Consider the following 19,609-nt stretch of genomic DNA (forward strand, 5'->3'; position numbering starts at 1 on the left):
CAGGGATTGCTTGGGAACCTAAACCCTGAGAGGATGCAGTTAACTAGTTAGAAGACCAGTGATAAACAGCGTTCTGCACCGAGGGGCAAAGTGCACACACATACAAAGGGAATCACTGTCTTTGGAAAAATTTGGGTGTCACGTCCAATTAAGCCTTCCTGCATACTCAGGAATTCCTAAACACCTGTGCTATTCTCATGTGGTGAGAACAGAGCATCGACTCAAGCATTCTTGTGCATTGCTTGAGCTAAATCTGCTTTGAGCCCCTTCTTTCAGGGACTCTAGACCCTAAGAGAAAGAGGCTAAAGAGATCTTGACTTTCAACTCCAAAAGAGGAAAGCAACACAATCCTGGGACTATTTCTTACTCAACAGAACAGGATAGACGTAAGGATATGAGAGCTATCACAGAAGTTTGTACTGGCCCTGTTTTCTTCCCCTAGCTCAAGTCTGTGGCTCTCCCTAGCACCTTCCACAGAGCCCCCTTTACGTCCTTGTTCCTCAGGGTGTAAATCAGAGGGTTGAGCATGGGGGTGATGATGGTATAAAAAAGAGCAACGAACTTCCCCTCACTCTCAGAATAGCTGCCCTTGGGTTGTAAGTATGTATAAATGGCCGAGCCATAAAACAGGGAGACCACCAGAAGGTGGGATCCACAAGTTCCAAAAGCTTTTCTGCGTCCAGCCATTGACTTGATCTTCAGCACTGCCCTGGCAATCTGTGCATAGGAGCCTAGAATCAGTGCTGCAGGGAAAACCAAGATTATAGCCCTGGCCACAAACATCTTGGCCTCTGTTCCTCCCGTGTCCTCACAGGACAACTTGAGGAGAACCGGCATCTCACAGAAGAAGTGATTCAGTTGGTGTCCACAGAGCGGCATGGCCATCATGAGACTTGTCTGGATCAGAGAGTTTAAGAAACCTCCTACCCACGAAGCAATGGCCAGTGCCTGACAGAGAAGGGGGTGCATGATGATTGTGTAATGCAGGGGACGGCACACAGCAGCATAGCGGTCGAAGGCCATCACCACCAGGAGCACACACTCAGTGGAGCCCAGAGCAAGAGATATGAACAGCTGGGCCACACACCCACGGTAGCTGATGGTCCTGTCTAGACCATGGAGGTTGATCAGGAGCTGGGGCACAGTGCTGGTGGTGTAGCAGAGGTCCAGGAAGGAGAGGTGGGAGAGGAAGAAGTACATGGGAGTGTGCAGTCGAACGTCCATTCGGGAGAGAACAATGATGGTGGTGTTGCCAAAGAGAGTCAGAGAGTAGAAAATTGAAATAAAGAGAAAAAGAACGAGCTCCAACTGAGGCCAATCTGAAAAGCCAACCAAAATGAAGCTCCCTCCTAAACTGTCATTGAAACTGTCCATAGCCTTTTGTATGTGCAAATAGCAGGGGCCAACTTAATGTCCATTATGAAGAATGAGAATCTAAACAACATTCCCAATATTCCCTAAGTTTTACTAAACCTGGCACTTTGATTTCCATCTTACTGCTCAGTTCTGTATGCTGAATTGTCTTTCCTTCACTAATGCAGAAATAAGTGCATTAGGATGTTTGAACCTTAGTCCTTAAAATTGTTTGCTTGTGTGTTCCAGAACGTCAGCCAAGTTTGTCAATCCTTGAATCTGATACTTTCTTTTCTGAAAGTAGGGTTGACATCTTGCCTCCCTAGTAGAACTGACATTCGTATCCATTTGCACTAACTTGGAAACTGCATTTTAAAAAAATTGAATGCAGAACCAGCATTCATCTTGGTGGTAGGGGGTTTGGTTTTGATTCCAAGAACTTCTAAAGTCAAGCAAAATAAATGAAAATTACTGAGTGTACAGAAATGCATGTAGTATTCTATGGTCTTCTCTTTTGCTCTCCACAGTCTGTGAGGTGCAGTGTTACTGCCTATTAACCCTTGGGTCTAATCAGGCTGAGATCACATGTTTGTCCCCTCTTGTACATCTGTGACCTTCTGCTCAGTGTAAATGGTCAGTGCACCGATCTGGGAAGCCTCGCTCATACCACTGCCATCTGATGTGAAAGATTAAGAAGAATGGACCTCCATCCTTTTAGGGGAAAATTATTTTTAACATATTTGTTTCACTTCATGAGCCATTATGCTTGTGATGTATGGTACTTTTTCAATCAACGTAACCAGCCACCCTTGGGCTTCCCAGGAGGAGTGGTTCTCATCTCTGAAGCCAGAAGTTCTTTGCAGCAATATTCTCTAGAATCTGTTGTGTTCAATGACAATCTTTCTCATATCTTTGTTCCTCAAAAGCTCCAAGTTCCTGGGTGCCAGACAACACAGTAACAGAGTGAATTTAAAAAGACATGTCTTCCTTTAAGTATTTTAGCATTATTAATAGTGACAAGGGGTGAGTTACTCTTGCTTTCATCCAGGGCATGTAGAAAATGTTAAATATTTTTTTTGTGTGTGAAACCTTTGATTTCTTCTTCAAGTCTCATGAAATATCCCTTCAGGAAACCTAAGAATTAACCATAACACACTTGAATGAATTATGGAAGTAGCATATGCACAAAATTGCTTGCCTTTAAAGGTTAGTATTTCTGTGGTAAAAATATAAAAGGCATATGAAAAAGTTCATCCCAAAGAAGGAAATCAGTGATTAACTGAAGTTTCACCTCTGCTTAATATAAGAAATTATGCCAAATTCATGTATTGCCTTCTCATTAAATCTGCATTAGAAGGTTGCTAATGGCACCATGCAGGAGCAATGCTGCAAGAAAAGCACTTGAGTATCATACTAGTGTCCTCTTGGAAAAGATGCAGAAAATGTGAATTATGAAGACAAAGTGTTAATTTATATGTTTCTTTAACCAGCACATACAAGATAGTTTTTTTGATGGGGATTAAATGCTTTCATGCATTCTTAAATTATGAAGGATGTGTCATATATACTTTTAACATTAGTGTGTCCTTCCAATACTCTTAAAAGACCATCCAACTGGATCTGTGAATTTATTCAGCATTGTACCCCAATCTCATAGTGCAGTATTGGAAGGAAGAAAGCCTTTCAATGAATATCATTGGGTGAATTAATGAACATGTTCCACATCCTGGTGCTGTGAATGATACACCCAAATATCTCAGATATATTTATTTTCTGTGCAATAATAAAGAACCAACACTGTCCCATTCTCATTTAGTGATATGCTGTACAGTTTAATCTCAATTATATTCATGCGACCATGTAGACATTCTTAGCATATCTACAACTCAACGAAACATCAAAAGAAGGAGGTTGGGAAGAGGCTGAAACTTTTTTTCTTTTTATCAATAAAAAAAAGAATTATTATATAAAAATTCCTGAATTCCCAATCCCCAAAGATTTTAACACAATGTAACCAAGAGGTATATGACATCAAGTGGCTACCACAGTCTGTAAAACAACACTGAACAGGCAAAACTGAGCCAAGCTTCAGAACCTTAGCTGGACACATACAGAACTGAGGGACCATTTGACAATAGTTTCTAGAAACTAGAAGATGACCAAAGAGCACAGTGGCCAAAGACTGAACACAAGGAAGTCGAGTCCTTTTCATTAATGGATTTCAACAAAAGCAAACTAAGATTCAATAAAAATGGTGGTACAGAACCTTAAAAAAAAAATCTTAGTTTGGGAGTAAACCCAAAGATACTTTCTTATTCATGTGCAGATTCCAAATCAAAACTTGCCGAGTGAAGCCCTGGCCTCGCTTCCTCATCCACAATGTATTGCTCCATTTCCCCACGGCTCGTTTCTCATTCCTGTCTTCATGGGGATTTCTTCCTTTGACTCATTGATCTATCATGAGTCAACCTATTCGCTGGATAATATCTTTAGCCTTCCACTTTGCTATGAATCTAATTATGAAAAAATGCAAGCTCTTTTAGTCTTCCTGACAAAATTAGGGTAGGAAGTTCAGACTTAAAATTTTAGGACCTAGAATAATGACAGATGCATGAGAGTGCCTGATATATCTCTGAGTCTGCAGGCTCGGACTTGTTCCAGTTTTGAGCAGGTCCTTAGGTGCCAAGCAGTGCTATTGTTTCGGTCTTGGAATTCTCAGGTTTGAATTTTATAAAATATTTTAACATTATTTTAAATGGACATTTCTTTACAATACGACTCTTGTCGTATTGTATCTACGATACCCAAGAGAGGCCCTATCATACAACAAAAGTATATGCTCAACTATGTTCATAGCAGCATTGTTTGTAATAGCCAGAACCTGGAAACAACCTAGATGCCCTTCAACGGAAGAATGGATGAAGAAAGTATGGAATATATACATATTAGAGTATTACTCAGCAGTAAAAAACAAGGACTTCTTGAATTTTGCATACAAATGGATGGAAATAGAAAACACTATCCTGAGTAAGGTAAGCCAGACCCAAAAAGAGGAACATGGGATGTACTCACTCATATTTGGTTTCTAGCCATAAATAAGTCAGGACATTGAGCTTATAATTCATGTTCCAAGAGAAGCTAAATAAGAAGGTGAATCCAAAGACAAACACATAGGCATCCTCCTGAATATTAACCTTCATCAGGCCATGAAAGGAGACAAAGACAGAGACCCACATTGGAGCACTGGACATAAATCTCAAGGTCCAAATCAGGAGCAGAAGGAGAGGGAGCACGAGCAAGGAACTCAGGACCGCGAGGGGTGCACCCACACACTGAGACAATGGGGATGTTCTATCGGGAACTCACCAAGGCCAGCTGGCCTGGGTCTGAAAAAGCATGGATAAAACCGGACTTGCTGAACATAGTGGACAATGAGGACTACTGAGAACTCAAGAACAATGGCAATGGGTTTTTGATCCTACTGCACGTACTGGCTTTGGGGGAGCTTAGGCAGTTTGGATGCTCACCTTACAAGACCTGGATAGAGGTGGGCGGTCCTTCTACTTCCCACAGGTCAGAGTACCCTGATTGCTCTTCGAGCTGATGAGGGAGGGGGACTTGATCGGGGGAGGGGGAGGGAAATGGGAGGCGGTGGCGGGGAGGAGGCAGAAATCCTTAATAAATAAATAAATTAAAAAAAAGGAAACACATGTAAATTGTTAAAACTTGTCACATAAGAAAATACACCCAATCCTCTTTGTTCTTGAGAGGTCCAAGCCTAGACCCACTGGTGACATTTCCAAGAAGGCAGATTGTGGCTTGATATGAGCAGAACCTAAGAAAGAGCGAAGTGATCTAAAAATACAGTGCTGTGAAAGGAAGTGATTCTCACGTACCTGGCCAGGCGCCTGCTCACTCAAAGGTGAGGATTTGATCAGGATGCTGTAAAAATGTTCCTGCAGTCATTGGATGATGGAGTGAGATATTGGAGACTAAGCCCCAGCCCTGACACTTGTTTTGTATGTGTTTTAAAAGTTTGTTTCTTGTTCCAGATCTCTTTGAGCCACACAAAGCACTCTTGACAGTTATATATTTCGATTTCAGCTATAGAAAAGTCAGTGATTATCTGTGTTCAGCTTTCTGTGTGTTGGTGTGCATGGACCAGTGTATCTATGCATAATCTTCATAATTAATTTATTGGTCAGGACTCATGTTTGAATTTTTTGCCAACAGCTTCTGTTATTTCCCCTCTCATGCTAGTTCATTAATTTAATATTGTCAGACCGCCATGGAGCTCTATTCAAACCATTACATTTAATCTTCTGTCTGGGCAAGGGTGGGGAGTCCTCAAGAGTTCTTTCCTGATTACCTTCACTGTGAACTGTGGAACTGAAAACCTAATCTAAGTTCACTTCTCCCTAGTATACCACAGAGGATGCTCTCTCATCAGTGTCTGGGATATGAACTCACTATCAAACCTTACTAGACACCAAAGCAGCCTCCAGTCCCAATAACGTTCTGATCTGGATATTGCCTTTCACACCAGGACCACACAACATCCCATACTAGGCCACAGGTTAGGGTGATATTCAATACTGATAGGCACTCTAAACAGCACACCAGCATTGTGCATATACTGCTACAAAATCATGGTTTGAATCCAGCTGGGTTTTTTTTTTTTGACATGAAAGACTAAATGGACAAATTGCTTATTTTATGTCTCTGTCTAAGGATGCTTTCCCTCTCATTGTCTGTACTTCCAGGAAGCCTTCCTAGTTTTGAAATTTGAAATTTTAATATGTTTCATCTGTTCAGGTGGGAGGATAGATGCTGATAAAGACTATCGATGATAAAATATGTTTTTCCATAAATTTAACATTTATATGTGTTCAAAGCAGGCCACATATAAATAGAGCAGAACCCAGTGCCAATTGCCTAGTGGAATCTTGTCATTTTTTATTTTAAACTGTGAATCCTGAACATCTCACACAATCACTACTCACCTAGAGTTCCGGAAGAGAGAACCATTTCATTTACCACCCTCGAGTCTGTTGACTTGTGAGACACATCTGAGACTGTCTATATCTGGAGAGGTTCAAGGTAGACTTGTTTCTTTGAGATACTGGTCCATTTTATGGGGTATAGAGGTCTTAGGACAGGGTTTCTATCTTAGAGAAGTCATGACTATACATAGTTCTGACCCAGAGAGAAGTAAGTGAGCCTCATTAGAAGGTAGAGGTATCCCCCTGTGCAGGCAATGTGTATCCTAACCAGCTGAGCTGGGTAGAACCTGGCACTTTACCAAAGTACCTCTGGACTTTAAGGCTATCTAGACATCTCCTGACCCTCAGTGTGAACACCTCACTTCGTTCTGTCCTGGGGGCATTATCTATTCCTCCTGACAAAAAAGTTGTTCATCAGGTATGGCCTTGGAGACCTCTGTGCCCCAATGTGGCAATTATAACCAATTGGCAGACTCTCAAAGACCTGCCCCACCACCTTCAGCTCCATCTATTCTCTCTTCTGAGTCCAAAATAATCAGATTGATTCAGCATCCTCACAACTTGCCATTACTTACTCATGAGACCCTACATAATGATATTCCTCATATTTTCTCTGCCTTGGCCAAAGTCCTGTCATCAGTCAAACCAAATTCCACACCTCCTTTGGAATTTTACCACACACATGGGTTCATTTCCTTCTATGGACACCCCAGAAAACACTCTCATTCTCCCCCATGTGTGAAAAGGATTCCACTAAATAAACATTTATATCCTTGATGAAAAGCTTGAGATTTTTTATGTACATCACAGCCAATATTTAGTATATCACTATTTCTTATTTCTATCCTGTTTTATTCACAATAAACTTGAAAATCAGTATTTTCTTTGGCATTGCAGACTCAGGCAGAGAAAAAGAGGATTCTAAGAAGTCACTTAAATGTTTGCTACCACTGTGGAAATCCAGGGCACTGTCTCTGCAAAGTGGGAGACCACAAACGTGGAAAAGTCACTCCCTCTAAAGGGAAGATGGGCCTTCAGCTCTAGTAATGGCTGCCCTTGAAGACTAAGGGTGCTGGAGATTTCCCAGTGAAAACCATTTAAGCCAAGGGATGACCATTGTGATCCCTCAGGGGACTCAACACCGCAAGCACAAATATGAATTTCTGCTTAGCTAAGAAGGCTTTCTTCTCTGACTTCATTTGGATTGTGTAGTAGCTAAACAATTCACTGCACCTTACAGTACATAGGAAAAATTAATTTCCTCCAGTGGCGTCTCACTGGGTGCACAAACCACACTCAAGGGCAGGCCCCATGCCCAGCAGTAGATGGCCAAGACAAGGCGAACTCAGTGGTATCTTGTCTTATGACGCTTTGTTTGTGTTTTTTTTTAAAACATTACCAAGCTTCTGCTTACATATCATGATTTCCAATTTTGTGTTCTCACAGGATTTCTCTGTAGGCAAGTGTGTCTCCGTCTCTGCATCTGTATGTGTTTCGTGTGCTTTTTCCCCTGCTTGGCTTGCCCCCATCTCATTTGTTTGTTTGTTTAGTTTTCTAATGAGAAAATAAAAGGTGTGGATTTGGGTGGTGGGGAGGATCTAGGAGGAGTTTCAGGGAGGGGAAACCATGGTGAGAATACACTATATGAAAAAAAATCTATTTTCAATAAAAAATCTTTTAGCAGATGACAACCAATACAGAGAATCACAGGTAGTCAGCGTGTAATGACTAAGGGACTGTGGAGTGCTCAGCTCTATATGGGACATTTATATTAAGCCCTCTCCCTGCAAAGCTCAGTTATCATTGTAAAGGAAGGTGTAGAAAGATTGGAAGAGCCAGAGGTAGTGGACACTTGCAGTGAAATAGTATTTTTCTGGGCATGACAGGGTTATTGTATTCCTGTGGTCACACTAATTGTGACCACATGCTCAACCTAAACAAGATCAAATCAGCCGAAGTCCTAGTATGGAAAAGGGAGGGCTCACCAAGTCCCACCCCTCGCCGAGGAGCTACTGACAGTGGACAATTGCTGGTGGAGCAAGTGTTGATTTCTTCAAGGCTGTTCCCTGGAGAGTCTACTCATGTTCTCACAGATGGTCCTGCACACACGCCCACAAAGGCCGCTAGGTGGATGCAGTGGCTTCAAAAACAGAAGTATGTGAAGCTGGGAGGGAAAAAGTGTAGGGGAACATGGGAGAAGTGGGGTGGGAGGTTTTCAAAACACATTATATGCATATATGAACTCTCAAACAATAGATAGAAACTTTAAAAGGTCACTGCATACTTGAGAGTAAAATTTTAAGGAGCAAGAGGAGTTATTGCTAAACACTTTGGCCTTGAGAATCCCTAATTTATAAAAATCTTTTGCCCTATATGTGGCAAGACCATGAAATATGTCACTGGGAGTCCTCACCCAAAAGTTAGGGAACATTCCCAGATTTGAATTTTTTTCTTTTGTCATCTTTTTTTAATTTATTTTTTTTAAAAACTATCTTTTTTTTTTTCCATTTTACATGCCAAATCCAGTTCCCGCTTCCTCTCCTCATCCTGCTCCCTCCATCTTCTCCCCCATGCCACCCCCTATCTACTCCTCGGAGAGGGTAATGCTACCCATGGGGAGTCAACAAAGTCTAGCACATTGCTTTGAGGCAGGATCTAGGCCCTCCCCAATATATCTAGGGTGAGCAAGGTTCCAAAGAGAATGGGCTCCAAAAAGCCAGAACAAGCAGTAGGGATAAATCCTGGTCTCACTGCCAGTGACCTCACAGTCTGCCCCAGCCATACAATGTCACCCACATTCAGAGGGCCTCGTTTGGTCCTAGGCTAGTTCCCTCACTGTCAGGCCAGAGTTGATAGGCTCGCATTAGCTCAGGTAAGCTGTTTAAGTGGGTATCCCCATCATGGTCTTGACCTCTTTGCTCATATTCTCTCCTCTCTTCGACTGGACTTTGGGAGCTCGGCTGTGGATCTGTGCATCTGCTTCCATCAGTGGCTAGATGTAGGTTCTATGATGACATTTAAGATAGTCATCATTTGACTACAGAGCAAGGCCAGTTCAAGTACCCTCTCCATTATGGCTTAGGGTCTTAGCTGGGGTCATCCTAGTGGATTCCTGGGAATTTCTCTAGTGCCAGGTTTCTTGCTAGCCCCATAATGGCTCCCTCAATCAAGATATCTCTTTCCTTGCTCTCTATCTCTGTCCTTCCTCCATCTCGACCATCCCGTCACCTTACGCTCTCCTCCTTCTCCCCTCCTCTTTGAATCTTATAACTTCAAGTGACTAGACTCTAGCATAGAATGTTGCTGATTCACTGTAACCCATATCAATTCCTGTTAGAATATGGTAGCTACAGGCCTTGTATGACTTCTCACTCTAGTCCAAATGTCTCATGGATAGTCCACTTTTAATGAGACTTTATAAGCACCTATTAAGTACCCCGACGACTAATCAACTCCAGGAAATTGCTGAGTGGTTCACCTGTTGTGATGTGAACAATAATTCCTAAAATTTTCTAGCACATTAGACAGCAATGGCTGACAGTATTTAGTTGTGCGTTCCAAAAACAGCTAGTTGAGGTGATTATGATGGTTTTCAAAATAAAGAATAATAATTATCTGAGGTGACAGACATGCCAATTAGTTGAAGTGGTCATTGTATATTGTACATTTCTATTGAAGTATCATATAACACTCCAAAGCAATGGAAGGACTTGACTAGGCTATCTCAAGATACAAAATAAAATAGAAATAGTATTGGAATATAGATTACTTGAAGTTATAATCATGTGAGAAAATGCAGCTTTAGGCATGTCTGTGTAGCCTGCTTTTTCCTACATGCAGGAAACCATAATGATGATTTTGACTTTGTCACCAAGACTAGTAATGTAGGGTTGTAATGAACCTGAGTAAATGAACCAACTAAAGTAACACTCGTTTTAATTTTGCTTTCATATTACAGGCATGCGTCTTAGCAAAATCTCTAGAATTTACTACTTTGTTAGAGACCCATTTGCTTGCTATTCCTTCACAAATGATTTGTTCTTTGCCCGAAAATTATAGAAACAACTTGTTTCAGTGTTTTCCTTGAAAAGTTGCTCTCCTGTGAAGTTCTTCATGTATACATAAAATGATAACACTTGTATGTTTTTCTCTTGGAAATCAGCGTTGTCTGAATTTGGGTATTCTACCCAGGCAAAGAACCCACAGAAGAGCTAAGAGGTAGTCTCAGGAAATTATGTCCTCCTCAGTGACATTCGCAATTACTCTACATTAGTTAAACTACCTAAAGTCAAAAATGATCTCCAAGATACAGCCATAACATAATCCTCCGTATGATATTTCCCTGAAAATTTAATATGGTTATTTTTTTTGTATTTGTGCTTTCAATCTATCTGTGGTATTGGAATGAGACTGTCAAACTTTCCCCAGGAGGATACCTACATAAGATCTAAAGCTCTATATGCGGAGTGAAGTGTCTCAGACGATGATCTCCTTATTTTCTCAGAAACAGAAATCACGAGAAAGCTAGATGGGTAGTATATATCAGGAAAGTTAGAAACAGGCCTTAAGAGGTTGGGAGGGTGTGACCAGGCCCACAAATACTTAAAAATAGGAGGGGGAACTAATGACTTATGTAATTAGACCCAGTGTCATCTGTTAGGAATCACTGACTTCATAAAAAGTAATGTCACATTTAATTACCTCCCTCATCACTGCCCCAATACCTATGGCTCTTTATTACTTTCCAATGTGGCCAGAATATAGTCTCCAAGTAAATTTTTGTGGAAAACTGTGTTATAAGTACCATTTAATTCTGCTTTACATAAAGGCCCTAGATCCTGACCTGCAAGGCATGCCGACAGACAGCCTCCTACAGTGTGCTCAAAAGGAAGGCCTTGACATCCTGAGAACACTGGACTGTTTGCTGGGACCAGTAGAAGCTCAAATGGTATTCTAGATGGAGAGCTACCACAGAAATTTTACTAGCTCTTCTCCTCCTCCTGTGCTACCCCGGGTCTGTGCCTCTCCCTAGCACCTGCCACAGGGCCCCCTTCACATCTTTGTTCCTCAGGGTATAGATCAGAGGGTTGAACAAGGGGGTAACAATAGTATAAAAAAGGGCAACAAACTTTCCCTTGCTTTCAGAATATCTGCGAACTGGCTGGAGATATGCATAAATACCCGAGCCATAAAAGAGAGACACCACCACGAGGTGGGACCCGCAAGTCCCAAAAGCCTTTCTGCGTCCAGACCTTGACTTGAGTTTTAGTACAGCCCGGACAATGTGAACATAGGATCCTAAAGTCAGAACTGCAGGGCACACTAAGGCTATTGTTCGCGCCACAAACAGCTTAGCTTCTGTTTCTTCTGTGTCCTCACAGGCCAACTTCAGGAATATGGGCATTTCGCAGAAGAAGTGATTCAGTTGATGGCCACAGAGTCGCATGGCCATCACAAGTCCTGTCTGAATCAGAGAGTTCACAAGGCCTCCTATCCAGCAGAAGATGGCCAATGCCCTGCAGAAGAGGGGGTGCATAATGGTGGTGTAGTGGAGTGGATTACACACAGCAGCATAGCGGTCGAAGGCCATCGCCACCAAAATCAAACATTCTCTGGAGGCCAGAGCAAGGAAAATGAAGAGCTGGGCCACACACCCTCCATAGCTGATGGTCTTGTCAAGTCCATGGAGATTGATCAGGAGCTGGGGCATGGTGCTGGTGGTGTAGCAGAGGTCCAGGAAGGAGAGGTGGGAGAGGAAGAAGTACATGGGAGTGTGCAGTCGAACATCCAGTCTTGCAAGAGCAATGATGGTTGTGTTGCCAAAGACAGTTAGGGAGTAGAAGATCAAAATAACGACAAAAAGGAAGCCTTGTAGTTGAGGCCAGTCTGAGAAACCCACCAACATGAAACTCGCTTGTGAAGTGGAGTTGGAATTTCCCATAGCATTTTACTTGTACAAACACTAAAACTCAACTCATTGTTTCCTGTAAGGAGTATGGGTTAAAACACCACTCCTAGTACTCTACAAATTCAAAACTCATGCTTGCCATCTTTCAATTTGCTAATCCATCCCATTGGTCCAGTCTTTCTATTTTGTTCTTCACATAGGAAATCAGTGGTTTAAGGTGTTGTGGCCCTTGTTTGAACTCCAATCTTGCTATCTGGATTATTCCAGACAACTCAGTCCTTTGGGTCCAAGGTTTCTTTGTCTGAGGGTAGAAATTCTATACTGCTTCCCTGATGGCACTGAGTTGCAAATCCAAATGTTGTCAACCTGGAAAATGCATTTAAAAATCTAATATTGGCATTTGATAGCTGTTGGGAGAGGGAAAGCCAGTATTATTTAATGATGTGACCCTTAATAGGTTGAGCAGACACCAGATCAGGCCCCACTCTCAAGACTAGATGAGCAACACAATCTGGAATGGATGTGAATAAAAAAAAGAAGAAAGTTCAGAGTTGAATGGAAGGTAGAGAAGGAGGTTATGGGAAGTTTAGGGGAGGTGTGAATATGTTGAAAGTACAGTGTATGCAATTCTCAAAGTATTAATAAAAATTTTGTTAAAAATTTACTGTGGGGTTTGAGGTGCTGATGACACATATAGAGGCTGTCTAGCATGTGTAAGATCCTATATCCTACCCCAACACCCAAGAAAACCAAAATACATACATGGATAACATGAACCTCACAAAAAGATAGCACAGTGCTGCTCTCATTTCTTCCTCTTTTTGGTTTATGAGGCAGAATTCTTCAAGTAGCTAAAGACCCAGAATTAGCCAGGCTAAGATCACAATTCTGGTTCCCGCCCCAGTGCTCACTTGCTTCTCTTTGGTGAGTGTACGTGATCCCTGCAGCGCTCACAGAAGGCTCATTCATGCCAGAGGCCCTGTCAGAAGGATCAAGAAGAGTTACATCTGTCTCTGTAGGCAAACAAAATGGCCGGAGTTAAATATGTGGCTTCCCATGTATGGAAACATACATAATAGATCATGCCTGAAACATGTGCCCACTTTTATCCCACGGAAAAAAACCATCTCTGAACTTTCCAGGAAAAGGCATCTTTCGTTCTTAAGTCAAAATTTCATTGTATGTTTTCTGTCTGTACTTTCCGACTGCTTTTCAGTGAGTAGCACAAGCATTTTAACTGTCACTGCCCTATCAGTGAAGCTCGTAATGAATTCAACAAATTGTTTTGCACAAGAGTGCAACAATTGTTTTGTTCTCTTCCAAGCTGAGAAGCTCCTAGGCACTTAGGAACACAGGGGAAAAAGGTAATGTCTTGTCTTATAGTATATAAGAGGCATTAAATTAATGCTAATTTCACTTATGGCTTGTAGTAGATATTACATAACTTGAGGGAAACATTTGATTCTCCTTTCCAATCTCATGTAAATCTATGTCGTCTAGCTACTTCGAGAATTAACTATGAATGCATTTTAACAAACTATACTAGGCAGGTGTGAATAAATCTAACTTTCCCTTTAAGAAGACATTTATCATAGCTCGAAAAAATCTGAATAGGATACAGGAAAGAAGAAAAAATGTCAGTAACCAACAGAACCTTCACCCATGCACCTGCTCCATACAAGCATATTTGGCAAATTAACACATTACTCATTGTACCGAGTCTGCTATACTGGAAGTCATCACAATGCCCTAGCTGGAATAGTCACTCCAGGAAGGTACTTGACTACCATTCTTGAAGCCTCTCTGGGAAATATGAAGACGAGGTGAATTGGGAAACAAAGCGTGAATACACACAGAGTAACCAGGACAGCTAAGATGGTTTTGGACGACTACGGCAGTTGAGTACAGCTGTTTATGACGGCTGCACTCACCTCTGCATATGGACTTAAATCACCTTTTCGGAGGCTTGCTTCACACAAGAATAAAATAATCATTTTTACAAGATTTTGATGAGGATTAAGTGTTGTGAATCACTTGAAAAGGAGAAAATGACAGAATGTACTTACTTCCACCAGCAGTCTGACCACACAGTTAAGTTTTTTGTTTTTGTTTTTTTGTTTGTTTTTTGTTTTTTGAGACAGGATTTCTTTGTAGCTTTGGAGCCTGTCCTGGAACTAGCTCTTGTAGACCAGGCTGACCTCGAACTCACAGAGATCCTCCTGCCTCTGCCTCCCGAGTACTGAGATTAACGGCGTGCGCCACCACCTCCAGGCTTCACAGCTAAATTTTAAGTGCCATGTGTTTGGGTCTTTTCAATTATCCACTCATTTTCCAGTTTATTGCTTGGGGGAAACGGGCTCTTAACAAATGTTGAACTTATTGATTAATGAGTACATTGCTCTTATGGTATCACGCCTGGTACTATAAGAATCCCAGGCATACCTTCTTGAAGTAGGAAAAAATTAGCAATTTCATATAGCTCCTCAATTAGTAGTATGAGAATTTCAATTGTCTCCATCCTATCAATGGTGTGTTTAATGATATGAAGATAGCTTAATGTCCTTGCAGTACATAAATTAGAATGACTATATGAAAGATGCTGGGATTGGAATGAAGTTAGCTGATGTAAAGGGTACTAATTATTAATGCTTTTCTCTCAGCCCCCCACCAGTTGTTCAAAATCATCTTGCTGTAACTTTATACTTTTGTAGCTCTGTGTAAAGACATTTTTAAATCAAAGGTGTATAAAAATAGAATACCTAGAAAAATTTGGCATTCACAAACAGTCAAAGCTTCCATATCAGGTTCTGAAAGTTGAACATTTCAGGATGTTAGGAAAATGTTCCTGCATTAAGTGAATATTTGGGATGGTTTGGACTCTCCCGCTCAGCTGTGATTTTCTTTATTTTTCTGATCTTAAGTTTTTAAAGGTTGCATCTCTGCTTGTAATCTCCTTGGCATACATAAGGTATTTTGACATTTATGTGTTGGCTTTCTGAAGTATAATAGTCAGTAGTCGTCTGTGTTGAAGTGCGTGCTTATGTCTGAGTATGTGCGCACATCTGTGTGCCTATGCATGAGCTCTCTAAGTAACATTTGTGATCAGCTGTCAGAAACAATGTTCATGAAACATCCTCACGGTGAGTCTACTTTTAAAAGAGAGGGACTCACTGTGTAGTCTAGACAGACCTTGACCTCACATCCTCCTGCCTTTTCCTCCCAAGTGCTGGGATTCTAGACTTGAAGCATCACGAGCAGCCTGCTGTCAACTAATTGTATGACATTTTCAGATTATGATTAATGATAGTCATGCAGTGACAGTCAATCCACCTGAGCAATGAAGATGTTGCTCATTTCTTCCCACATCTTCATTGTTCATCTCTGTATTCTTGGTTTTGAATCTGATTTCACTTCCACCTGTTCTGTCTGCATGTGTGGTTCTTTTGTCATTGTTTGAGAAGTTAACTTACTTTCTAGCCATCAAAGTATCCTACTAATGCCCCCCATTATCATCGACTCTTCTAAAAACTGTCATTTTAGAGAAGATAAAATAACTGGCCTGGATCATATTCCTCCCACACTAAGAATTGTTGGCAGAGGCTGCTCGTTTGTTTCCAGTTGCCCTGAGCTGAAATAATCAGACAGAAGCTATATTATTTACAATATTGTTTGGCCAGTGGTTTAAGCATATTGCTAGCCAGCTATTTCACCTTAAATTAACCCATTTGTATAATTTTATATATATATATATATTTACAAGGCTTGTGGCCTTTCAGCAAGGTCCCGGCTGGCATCTGGTGTTTCTTCTCTGGTGACTACTTGGTGCCTCATTGACTCCACCTTCTTTCTCCTAGAATTCAGTTTAGTTTCCCCTGACTAGCTCTGTTCTGCCCTGTCAGAGGCCAAAGTAACTTTTTTTAATGACCAAAGGTATACAGAGGGGAATCCCACATTATAAATGACACAGCATCTCTTCCAAGTCCAGAAGTTTTTAGGATGATCTTCATTATCTTAATTTTCTCAAATATAACTATAAAATCTTCTTGTAAAATAGCCCAGACAGTTTAGTAGACAATACTACATTGAGCTGATTAGTTTTACAATGCCTTCTGATACAAAATGTCAACTCTGAGATCAGCTCTCCATAGTTGTCTACTCTTCCAAGTCTTCCTTGAGTTCACTTCAGAAACTGTTGACTACAGCTCTAATTCTTTATCCTCTAATTCTGAGAATATTTTTTACATTTTGTGAGTAGTCAAATGAGTAGATAGGTGAATGGGTCTTAGAGAATGTGATCAGTGATAAATGTTCTTACTTTAAGTTAACATCTCTTGATCCTCAAACCAGATTATCAGCAGAGTGATATCCCGTGTTTATTAAATAATAGAATATTTCTTGATTCTGGTTTAAAATTGTGAGGCTAGTGTGGCTCCAGCCATCAGTACTCACTCAGAGCTCTGGGAAAGGAAAGTGTTGCATTGTCATCTTCAGTTTTCTTGGTCTCCAAGGTGATGTGTGACTCACCTGCATCTAGAGATGCTCTAGGTAGAACTGATTTATGTTGTAGGGACCCGGCCTTGAATGAGAGCTCTTGTCTGGAGAACTTACTTATTTTTTATGATTGTTCATGACTCCCTTTCCACGGAGGAGTCTTCTCACTGGTGATCATAGCCTAGGGGATGGCAGCATTTTCCCAATGTACTCTGTATTACCCCTTACCAGCGAGACATGGAAGGGATTCACATATTACCAAACCTCCTCTTAACTTAATGCATCTCACATGCCCTGGGGAAATTGTCAAAGACTCCTAAGTTGCAGCAAAGAAAAATTGTTTGGCAAGGATGGCCTTGGAGATGTTTGAGTCCCACTGTGGCAATTACAACTAACGAAAGGGCTTTCTAAGGCCCTTTTTGAATGCTGTCTTCAGATCTCTGTATTCCCCATACACGGCCCAAATCCAGTTCTGGTTAGCATCTCCATAATATAACTTTTCCCCTTGTGAATTCACTCTCTGAGATTCCCCAGCCTGCATTTACTTTCATCTCTTTTCTTTATGTCTTTGACAAATGAGGCCAAATTTCCTGTCCCATCTGAAGAGTGCTGTGTTAACCACACTTCATATTTTCTCATGGTATCATATATATGTATCGTTGACCTAACTGAGTGTTTCCTTAAGTAATGTTTGTTATATCTCTCTCTCACACACAAATATAATGTATCACTCGTAGACAGAAGTTTCTGTCCTGCCCAGGTCTTCAGCTATTTATTCCCAAGGAAACACACAGAGGCTTATATTAATTATAAGCTAGTTGGCCTATTGCTCAGGTTTAAACTTATATTAACCCATAATTCTTGTCTGTGTTTAGCCACGTGGCTTGGTACCTTTTCTCAGGGAGGCATTCTCATCTTTCTTCCTCTGTGTCTGGCTGGTGACTGACTCTCTGCCTTTCCTCTTCCCAGAATTCTCTTGGTCTGGTTGCCCTACCTATACATCCCACCTGGCTACTGGACAATTGGCATTTTCTTAAGCTAATACGAGTGATAAATCTTTACAGTGTACAAGAGCATTATCCCACAGCAATCATTATTGTCCCGGGTTACTTCCTACGGCTCTGGTATAGCACATGATCAAAAGCAACTCTGGAAGAAAGGAGCTGATTTCACCTTATGACTCCCCGGTTTTAGTCTAACACTGAGGGAGGTCAGTACAGTAACTCAAGGCCGGAACCTGGAGGCAAGAACTAAAGCAGAGGCTCTGGAGGGATGCTGCTTACTGCTTTGCTTCCCTTGTTTCCCTTAGTTTCCTTTTTATCTCACCCAGGACCACCTGCCTGAGTGGGGCACTGCCCACAGTGCTGGGCCCTCCTACACCAATCACCAATCCAGAAAATGCCCCCACAGACTTTCTTACAGACCAATATGATGGAACAAACTCTTCAATTGATGTTTTCTCTACCCAGATGACTTTAGCTTATGTCAGGTTGGGAAAAAAAAACCCAAAAACAAAAACCACAACTTGCACAGTTATGTTTTCTTATTGTCTTGTTTCATCAATAACAAACTTAAGAACAATATTTTATCAATATATTCCAGTTTATGTACTGAAAATTAACATGGTTCTATGCAATGTAGTGAGTTTTTTTAGTTTTTCAAAAACTTTAGTATTTCACCAAATACTTAAATTTTATAACCATGATTTCTTGTATGAAATTAATCCAAAAAAGGATTTACTTGTGTCTAAAATAACTTTTTACATATATATGAAGTTGAATTACTTTCAAAAAATGTTTTATTGATGCTTCGTGGATTTCACATCATGCATCGCATCCCGATCCCATTCATCTCCCTGTTCCCTCCCTTCTGCCCTCTGCCCTTGTAACCACTCTCTGGAAACAAAATTTAAAAGTAAAACAAAACAGAACAAAAAACCTCTAAACACCACACAGAACAAACACACAAAAACAGGTATGGAAATGTTGGTGTGGAAGCTGCAGTGTGGCCCAGTGAGTCACATATTTACCCTTTAGTCCATACATCTTTACTGGTCAGTGGTCACTGCAATGAGTCATTGGTCTGGTTTGATGGTCTCTGTCTTCTGCTACACCTTTGATACTTATCCCTCACTGGGATTCCTCTTGGCTGTCCTATTGTTGCCTTGTGTCATGGAGATCCTGAAACTTTGGATTTATAGATTTAGCCCCTTGACTTGCTCCATCTGATGATGTAGGTGTTGGCATGGGCTACCTCGTAGTGCTGGTTCTTGATGTGGGCAGTAGCTGGGTTGGTCAGCTCACCAGCTTTCCCTCGTTGCCACCACGAGGACAAGCTCTCTGGCACCGCCCCAGCTACTCACCCAGTGTAGCAGAGAGTAAGGGAGGGGCCAGTTCTCCAGCTCTCATACCCTCGGGTCCGTTCACCCTCACTTGTACCACCAGAATCAGCTGTACTCTGGTGCCCAGCCCAAGTGCAGAGCCAGCTCTCCAGATTGTTGCTGTTGATGTTGGTGAGGGGCAGGGCCAGCTCTTCTGTTCTTATGCCCCCAAGGCCTGCTAAGGGTAGGGAGGGCATATTCTGAGGGAGGGAGCAGGGGCCGCTCTCCTGCTCTCACACGTACTGGCCTGGCTCACCTGTGTTCCTGCCAACAGGGTCAGCTCTAATGTGCTGCCCAGGCCAGGTGCCATGCTTACCCTCTCATTGTTGCAGCTGGTGAAGGGTAGGAACAACTCTCTCACTTGCTGCAGGTACAAAGGGTGAGGGGAGGTAGGACATTTTTTCCTCACTCATCCCACATGGCAGATGAGGGGAGCAGAGTCAGTTTTCCTGGTCTCATGCCGTGGACCAGCTC

At 41.6% G+C, this 19,609-nt stretch overlaps 2 protein-coding genes across 3 annotated transcripts; both read right to left on the bottom strand.

Moving 5' to 3' along the window:
• Window positions 1-438: 438 nt before the first annotated feature.
• LOC142859464 (olfactory receptor 2Y1B-like) lies at window positions 439-1,374 on the bottom strand. The gene has a single exon (XM_075989634.1). The coding sequence runs from the start codon at window positions 1,372-1,374 to the stop codon at window positions 439-441; it is 936 nt and encodes a 311-aa protein (XP_075845749.1).
• Window positions 1,375-7,743: 6,369 nt separating this feature from the next.
• Window positions 7,744-12,297, bottom strand: LOC142859466 (olfactory receptor 2Y1B-like). Of its 2 annotated transcripts, XM_075989636.1 has the most exons (2): window positions 11,396-12,297; window positions 7,744-7,765 (listed from the first exon to the last, which is right to left on the bottom strand). In XM_075989636.1, exons 1-2 carry the CDS (start codon window positions 12,295-12,297, stop codon window positions 7,744-7,746), a joined length of 924 nt encoding a protein of 307 aa, XP_075845751.1. The 2 variants fall into 2 exon arrangements, with proteins under 2 accessions (XP_075845751.1, XP_075845750.1); XM_075989635.1 differs by lacking the exon at window positions 7,744-7,765 and having other exon boundaries at window positions 11,362-12,297.
• Between the last annotated feature and the right edge of the window lie 7,312 nt (window positions 12,298-19,609).

The sequence above is a fragment of the Microtus pennsylvanicus genome, chromosome 11, assembly GCF_037038515.1.
Source record: "Microtus pennsylvanicus isolate mMicPen1 chromosome 11, mMicPen1.hap1, whole genome shotgun sequence".
Lineage (NCBI taxonomy): Eukaryota > Metazoa > Chordata > Mammalia > Rodentia > Cricetidae > Microtus > Microtus pennsylvanicus.